Source organism: Olea europaea, unplaced genomic scaffold (genome assembly GCF_002742605.1).
Source record: "Olea europaea var. sylvestris unplaced genomic scaffold, O_europaea_v1 scaffold3439, whole genome shotgun sequence".
NCBI classification, from domain to species: domain Eukaryota; kingdom Viridiplantae; phylum Streptophyta; class Magnoliopsida; order Lamiales; family Oleaceae; genus Olea; species Olea europaea.
The window spans coordinates 1-7,579 of record NW_019253448.1 but is presented as its reverse complement, the minus strand read 5'-3'; the positions used below and the strand labels follow the sequence as shown (position 1 = coordinate 7,579).

General features: G+C 35.3%; 1 protein-coding gene and 1 long non-coding RNA gene across 2 annotated transcripts; one reads left to right on the top strand and one right to left on the bottom strand.

Annotated features, from left to right (window-relative positions):
- The first annotated feature begins 478 nt into the window (after window positions 1-478).
- On the top strand, window positions 479-4,671 carry LOC111386160 (probable protein phosphatase 2C 5). The gene is made up of 8 exons (XM_023010612.1): window positions 479-659; window positions 1,164-1,426; window positions 1,524-1,695; window positions 1,801-2,018; window positions 2,132-2,239; window positions 2,332-2,457; window positions 2,760-2,989; window positions 4,169-4,671. The coding sequence occupies exons 2-8, from the start codon at window positions 1,211-1,213 to the stop codon at window positions 4,386-4,388; spliced, it is 1,290 nt and encodes a 429-aa protein (XP_022866380.1). The 5' UTR covers window positions 479-659; window positions 1,164-1,210; the 3' UTR covers window positions 4,389-4,671.
- A 1,798-nt stretch (window positions 4,672-6,469) lies between these two features.
- LOC111386162 lies at window positions 6,470-7,565 on the bottom strand. The gene is made up of 2 exons (XR_002701171.1): window positions 6,888-7,565; window positions 6,470-6,768 (listed from the first exon to the last, which is right to left on the bottom strand). It is a non-coding gene; the product is annotated as an uncharacterized LOC111386162 (long non-coding RNA).
- Window positions 7,566-7,579: the final 14 nt, after the last annotated feature.

The following is a 7,579-nucleotide window of genomic DNA, read 5'->3' as shown; positions in this document are numbered from 1 at the left end:
GCTATTAATTAATAAATATATTTTAAAACCTTCATATTAAGTGTTACTAATTAGAGTAATGTGAATTGAACACTCCCTTATTGTTATATTATTTGTTAACGATCCTGGGACAAAATCTACCAATTTATCCATTTATATTATTTTATGAATTTTTCATTTTTGTAATATAAATATTTTAATTAAGAATATTGAAAAATAATAATTTTATCCTTTTATTAATTTTTTTTATTTTATTTTATGATCAAAGATGTTGACCAATGGAGTCACGGAGAATTGGAAGAGATTTATCCAAATGTTGAAATGAACTGGTTGGGGGTCAAAGTGCAAAATAGTGGAAAGGTTGGTGACTTTTGCTACAATTTACCAAAAACAATATACCAATCAAGGGCTTTCTTGTCATTTCAGCTATTTCCCTTTGTCAATTACAGCTAAGAAATCTCTGTTTTAGACAACAAATAAAATATAAATTCAGAAAAAAGTCATAACAAATCAATCAAATGCCTTTTGCCTGAAAATCCGCTTTTATCGCTTCTCTCTCTCCTTTCTCTCTTTAGATTTTCTTCTCTTTCGCAGAAAAATCTCTGCACTTTCTCTCTCTAGGGTTTCTTCTTTTGTATTTACCGATCTACTTCAGTTTCACGCCCCTCAATGTCTTCAATGTGAGTATCCAAGTTTGTGTTTTTCGTCCTTAAATGCATTTCTATATTTTCAACTTTCCCTCCATTTTTTTGGGTTCTGGTCAATGTATTGTGATTTCATGCCCAATTTTGAGTCGCATGCAGGCTAGAATGTACCATTTTTGGTGAATTGGACAATATGTGGAGTTAATTTTTTTTTTTCGAGTTTAATGTGAATTTTAGTAGTTCAATGTAGTTAATTATTGATGATTGAAAGAATTGAGTTCGTTATTGGATCTTACATAAACACGTCTAGATTATTGATAAGATAATAATTTGGGGAATTTCTCCATTATTTATTTATTTTTTATTTATAACGACTTATGTTTGCTTCTTTTATATTTGTTTTACAAATAGCTAGCTTCAGCCTTTAGTCATAGTTAATATTAATTAGGTTTCAAAATATCTAGATCAAGTGTAGTAAGTTGTATGGAGATGAGGTACTAGGGATTTAGACTAATTAAGTGGCTTTTTGGGGGTGATTAGGGGTTGGAATTGAAGATTCTAGAAATGCTGGAACAAAGAGCACTGAAATGAGCCAGACAGAGGTATCAGAAATGAAGCAGAAGCAACCACCTGTTCCACTCGGGACTCTGATTGGTCGTGAGCTGAGGAACCTTAAGGTTGAGAAGCCCACTGTGAAGTATGGGCAGGCTGCTCTGGCTAAGAAAGGGGAGGATTATTTCCTGATCCAGCCGGATTGCCAAAGGGTTCCGGGAAATCCTTCAACCTCATTTTCACTTTTTGCGGTAAATTTAACTATGACGATTGATTCTTTGAGGTTCATACTCTTACTTAATGATGAACAATTAGATATAATTGCTGGATTTGGGTTGTTTTTGGTAGATTTTTGATGGCCATAATGGTATCACGGCTGCTATATTTGCAAAAGAGAATTTATTGAACAATGTATTGAGTGCAATTCCGCAAGGGCTTGGAAGGGAAGAGTGGCTTCAAGCTTTGCCTCGAGCATTAGTTGCAGGGTTTGTGAAAACTGATATAGAGTTTCAGCGCAAAGGTAATAAAAATTTCCATTGTTAAATAAGATTCTTTCTATAGGATATATGGCCTTTCAACTTTCTTTGCTCTTCTTCTTATTCTGGCCATTTGCTGTGACTGACAGGTGAAACTTCTGGAACAACAGTTACTTTTGTCGTGATTGATGGTTGGACTGTGACCGTTGCATCTGTTGGAGATTCTCGTTGCATATTGGACACACGAGGGGGTGTTGTTTCTCTCTTAACCGTTGACCATCGGCTGGAAGAGAATGTGGAAGAACGTGAGCGTGTAACTGCAAGTGGTGGCGAAGTAGGAAGGCTCAACATTTTTGGAGGGAATGAGGTAAGGTTAATTTATTTTATTACTACTCCATATTATCTGACCCTGGCCACTTATATAATAGAGTTTACTATATGATTAACAGCTTTTGGCTGAATCTTTGCTGGGGTTTGTAGGTTGGTCCATTACGTTGCTGGCCTGGTGGATTGTGCCTTTCAAGATCAATTGGCGACACAGATGTTGGGGAGTTCATCGTCCCAATACCTCACGTTAAGCAAGTGAAGGTTCGTTACTTATTCGTGTAAAAATCTGTTGATATATAATATTGTTTTGTTAAGAGTATAATATATTCTTTTGCCTTATCTGTGGTATTTAGCTTTCGAATGCTGGGGGAAGACTTATAATTGCCTCCGATGGTATATGGGATGCTTTATCATCTGATATGGCTGCCCAATGTTGCCGAGGTTTGCCTTCGGAAATTGCTGCCAAATTGGTGGTTAAGGTATGCATCATATACATGATCTTATTAATTCGACCAAATTTTTTGTCTGCTAGGTACTGCAATTTCAGCCCCTGTTTGTCATCCATTTTCTCCCATTCTTTCTCATTATTTTTTCTACAGTATTAATTTTCAACCACACATTCTTCATTAAAATAATATCACACGTAATTAAAAAACTTTTCCTTCTTTTTTAACTACACATTTCAACATCAATCACTATTCCATAATACATTCTTCCCAAATAATGAGTGACAAACACACCCTCAGAAGGTTTTGTTAATTCTCATTTGTTTTAATTGCAGGAGGCTCTTAGGTCACGAGGTTTGAAGGATGACACAACCTGCTTGGTTGTAGATATTATTCCTTATGACCATCTTGTCATTCCCCCAACACCTAAGAAGAAACATAATTCGTTTACTTCTCGTATATTTGGGAAACGATCACAAAATTCTACTAGAGGAACTAATAAGCTATCTGCAGTTGGAGTTGTGGAGGAATTGTTTGAAGAGGGATCTGCGATGCTTTCAGAGAGGTATGTTTACTCTCTATTATTTCAGATATTGGCCTCTCATAATTTTTGTTGGCTGAAACATATATTAAAGATTGAAAAGGTCAAGATTTTCAGAGCTGCAATCAAACATTGATAGCTGGAACTTAATGCTATTTTGTTTTACTATTTTAGTTACTTTGATTTATGCTGTTTAGATTTCCCAAAATATTATGATATATTTTAAAGAATTTGTTTGTGTTACTTGCCAGGGCAACACTTGATTTTAACTTGAACAACTCAATGAAATTCTTTTTTGTTTCTCTATCCTTTAACAATTATATCGTAAGATTTGTTGCATTTTATGTATTATATGTTACATTTGTGAAATTGAATTACTACGGTGGAGCCCCTCTCAATTTCATTGATATTTATACAATTCTAGATTTGACTCTAGCAGCAATCTGAACTTGTCTTCAGACAACGCGTTATCTGCACACTTTTCTTCTTGTGTTTGCTATATTGGGTGGACCATAACATACCATATAAGACGGTTTGATGGATGTTTTGATCTATTGAATATACGGAACATTTCTTTGAACATTCTGGCATTCTCTCCCATGTCTAGGAGTGAAAGGCAGTTAGGACTTGGTGCATCCAAGGCTCTCTCTCTCTATGTTGAAGTGCTTGCGTCAATAAACTCAAAAAAGAGGGGAAAAAACACGGAATACTGAAAGGCAGGACGTGTTAAAATTCGTCTTATTTGACCAATGAATTTGCTACAGTGCGGAATACACACAAGCAGATATAGTTTCAATGTCTTAGATTCTATCTGTGTCGGTAAAGCTCCTAGCATTCTGGTGCAGAATTAGGACAATAATCAATCCTAATTGTTTCTATTCAATTTATTCATAAGATCAGTTGATTAAGCAAGGTTTCTCATACAGATAGACCATGAGATTCATATTTTCTTCTGTGAATTTAGGCAGTCAGTAGTGGTACAATCAGGTTCAAGAGAAATAATGTTGATATTCTTAATTGTCAGCTGATTACTAGTTTTGCTGAGTAATTGTTTGTCTTTACTATCTTTTTGGTTGATGTTTGTGTCCACCTGTATCCATTGGGTAGATTGTAAGATTGATAAGAAAAGGCGTTTTGAAAAGAAGCTTCTAATGATTACTCTAAATGCTGCTAACATTTTTAACCCAACGGCATTATTTGCAGGCTGGGTAAGGATTTCCCTCTGGACACGAATTCTGGGTTCTTTAGATGTGCTATTTGCCAAGTGGATCAGCCCCCTAGCGAGGGCTTATCTGTAAACTCGGGCCCATTTACCTCACCTGCATCAAAGCCAAAGGAAGGTCCTTTCCTCTGTGCAAGCTGTCGTAGGAAGAAAGATGCAATGGAAGGGAAAATGGCAAATAGACCTGCAGTAATTGCATAATCTGGTAATAGTAGTAAATACTGATATATTTTTATGTGGCCGCATGTGCATGCTTGGTTTTCCATAGGCGTGTGTATTGGTAGATGTTTTAGAGAGCAGTTGTCCATTTTGTGCTCGGCCATTTGACTGACTGACCAAGTACAGACATGCTAATACATGAGTGCGTGATAATTTGATTTGCTAACAGCTTGAATATGTAAGTAAAGAAACGATGATACTGTGGTGCGTTATTCTTTATATTTTGATTGTTATGGCTTGCAATTATATGTACTCTCATTAAGTCTATAAGATGCTTTATCTTCTATTTTTCATATTACTTTTCATCTGCATTACCTGATCGGTCATGTTATCATATATCCTTGGTGACGGAAAGAAGGCCAATTGGTCGTGTCAATTATTTGTGTAATGGAAAAGTAGGAAAAAATGGAGATGACAAAAATACAGTTGTCGTTCCATGTGCATTTGTCCCCTTTAAAAGTGCATCTTAAGATGGTGGTGTGCGACCCTCATGAAACTCCAAACCCCACCCAGAGAAGGTGGGGGCGTGGCATGTAAGTTTAGTGGCGATTCAGATAACTTTTAAAGTTCAATGGCTATTGAGAAACATAGAAAATTCATTGTCAATTTGAAAAGAAAAAAAATATTAATAAATTTGAGAAAGTATATTTAACCCAAGTTGGATGGAAAGGAAATGGTACATTTGATTCATTTCCTTCTCTTTTTGAGTATGATGGATGAAAAGATATATTTGATTTGTAGTTGAAAATAATGAAGGGAAAAAAAAAATTTACTTTTGTTGTCGATATCTTGATGGAAAGTCCTCTATCCTCCTCATTTCCGTTTCCGCCTGGTTCCTCTCTATATAGTTTTTTCCTGTAACAGTTGCACAGCAAATCTACGGAAAAAAAGTATGAAGCACAGAATAAATGCTCGTTTCTTATAAGCAAGTCAAAATCAAAATAACATCGAGCTTAAATTGAATTGCTCAAAATATAACTCCTCGTTATCAAGAAATCATAGATGGGAGAAATGTTGAAAGTAACATGTTAAAACTGTTATATATCGATGTTTTATCTATAGCATACTATCATTTTTGATAAGATAATATTAAGGGGTACTTGGCATCTTTCACTACACGTTACAAAATCTTGATTCTAATAGATTATGTATCACCAAATCTTATCAAATAAGTTCACAACACTATTTATGCGAGAACAAACACGTTCATAGAGTAATCAGATCGGAATGAAAAATTAAAGTCACAAGAAGATGATTCGCCAAATACACGAAGTTATGAGGCAAAAGACATCGTATAAAGTTTAAACTTAGGATATAGTTGTACTGAATCTTTTTATGGACACCGACCATCTTTCAAAATATAAGGGGAAGATTAAATAACAGCAGCAATATTTAACCAAGGCAAAATAGATGAGAATTTAGCTTCCTGCTAATAAAAACTAAGGGCAAACTGGCCAGTTTTGCGTCCGGGCTGCCTACAACCATTTTTGGCCAAAAGGAGACAACAAGGTTTGAACGAGAGAGGTTTGGAAATCTTTTATCACTTCAAAACATGCTTTTATATTATGGTTGAGTGTCCAATCGAAGCCACTAAAGATCAGTTATTGCATTTTAACATTGACAAGAATTGTGTATTTTGTCAGTCACATTAGAAAACGAGGCAGCAATTATTTTTTAAATGCTCATTTACCTCTGAACATATGGATAAGGATCCAAGCTTGCATGGGGATGGGAGATCGATAACTATAATTCCCAGTGCTTTGAAGTGGATCAAGAAAGAAGTCCTGGGACATTTTGACAAAGTAAATCCAAAAAAATGCACTTGCTAGCACTACTTACCCCATTTGGATGACACAAAATTGGAAAGTTTTTGAGGAACTTAATCCACACATGGATAGCATAGTTAAACGAATGTACAATGTTATGTTTGCTTTACACCCACATGTTTTGATTCATTTTGAGTCTTTGGCTATGGGACTGTAATGCTTATCGTTCGTACATCTTTACCTTTTTGTTTACTTGGGTACGCCCGGAGTAGTTGTATTTCACTTAATTCTTGATTGTCCGGATATGGCAGTGTACTTATAAATGAGTATTGGTCAATAGATTTTACATTTATCGATAAAAAAAATATTAAGTGCAGAAATCCATATTGATACTCAAATACACCAAGCAAAAGTATGGCTCTTCAGCTACCTCTGTAGATTGTTATCCTTGTTGTGTATGCACTATTAGACCATCCTGAACGGTAAAATGACCAAGATTTCAGCTTCTTTTACCTCCTCTTCACCATCATATAATTCACCTTACCAAACGTGCGAGTATATCACCGTATTGGAGTTCCATTACAATAATCCCTCCCCTGCAAGCAACGGATATTAATTAGTATAGCGAACATTCCAAGAAGACAACGCAACTGAGGTTGGTCTGGATATAGTTACAATTAATCACATATGAGAATGGTTATAGAGGAAAACTTACTAAGCTCATCAATGGAAATCTTACTCATATTTTCTCCCGCCTTCACAAGTCGAACTCTCCCTGCAATAGTAAAGTAATAAATAACAAAGCTAATTTGAGAAGAAAATGTAGAAAAATTAGAAGCACGGTCAAGAATCAATAAATTTGTGCTAAACTGACAATTCCTTGTAATCTATGCGCTAACAATCTTTACCTAGTTCAGATATCTGTGCATAAACTTAAAAATATGCACTGCCACTTCAGAATATTATTATTTTCTTGAGAAAAAAAATTATAAGTAGCATTCAACAAGCTACTAAGTCGTTAACAGAGCATGAAGCAAAGAAAGAAAGAAATCTTCAGTATACTTCTTTTTATAGATCCTCGTATTGAACTCAGTATCCTGATCCATCAAATTGATAACTAAGGCGACACATGCTCCATAACTCAGTCTGTGATTTGAGTAACTGTTGAGGAACTCAGCCAAGCTCTCCAGGGTGACTTATATTAACATCAAGTGGCAATCTTTTCAGCCAAATAGTTGTCCTGCATTTCTAGTCAACTCAAACCACGATTAATTAGGTGGTCCAGTCGTCAATTTTGGTTAAGTGATCTTTAATTATGGTGGTGGGCAGATTATTTAACAACCACTAGAGTTAAATTCTATAGGTTCTATATTCCAAAACTAATTTTCTCCGACATTTCTTCGTGTG

What these genes read in the sequence shown, in the direction of transcription:
- LOC111386160 (XM_023010612.1), top strand. Translation starts at nt 1,211, where the DNA reads ATGAGCCAGACAGAGGTATCAGAAATGAAGCAGAAGCAACCACCTGTT. An exon ending in CCTCATTTTCACTTTTTGCG is followed by an intron (nt 1,427 to 1,523) that starts GTAAATTTAACT and finishes TGTTTTTGGTAG; the next exon opens with ATTTTTGATGGCCATAATGG. An exon ending in CTGCCAAATTGGTGGTTAAG is followed by an intron (nt 2,458 to 2,759) that starts GTATGCATCATA and finishes TTTTAATTGCAG; the next exon opens with GAGGCTCTTAGGTCACGAGG.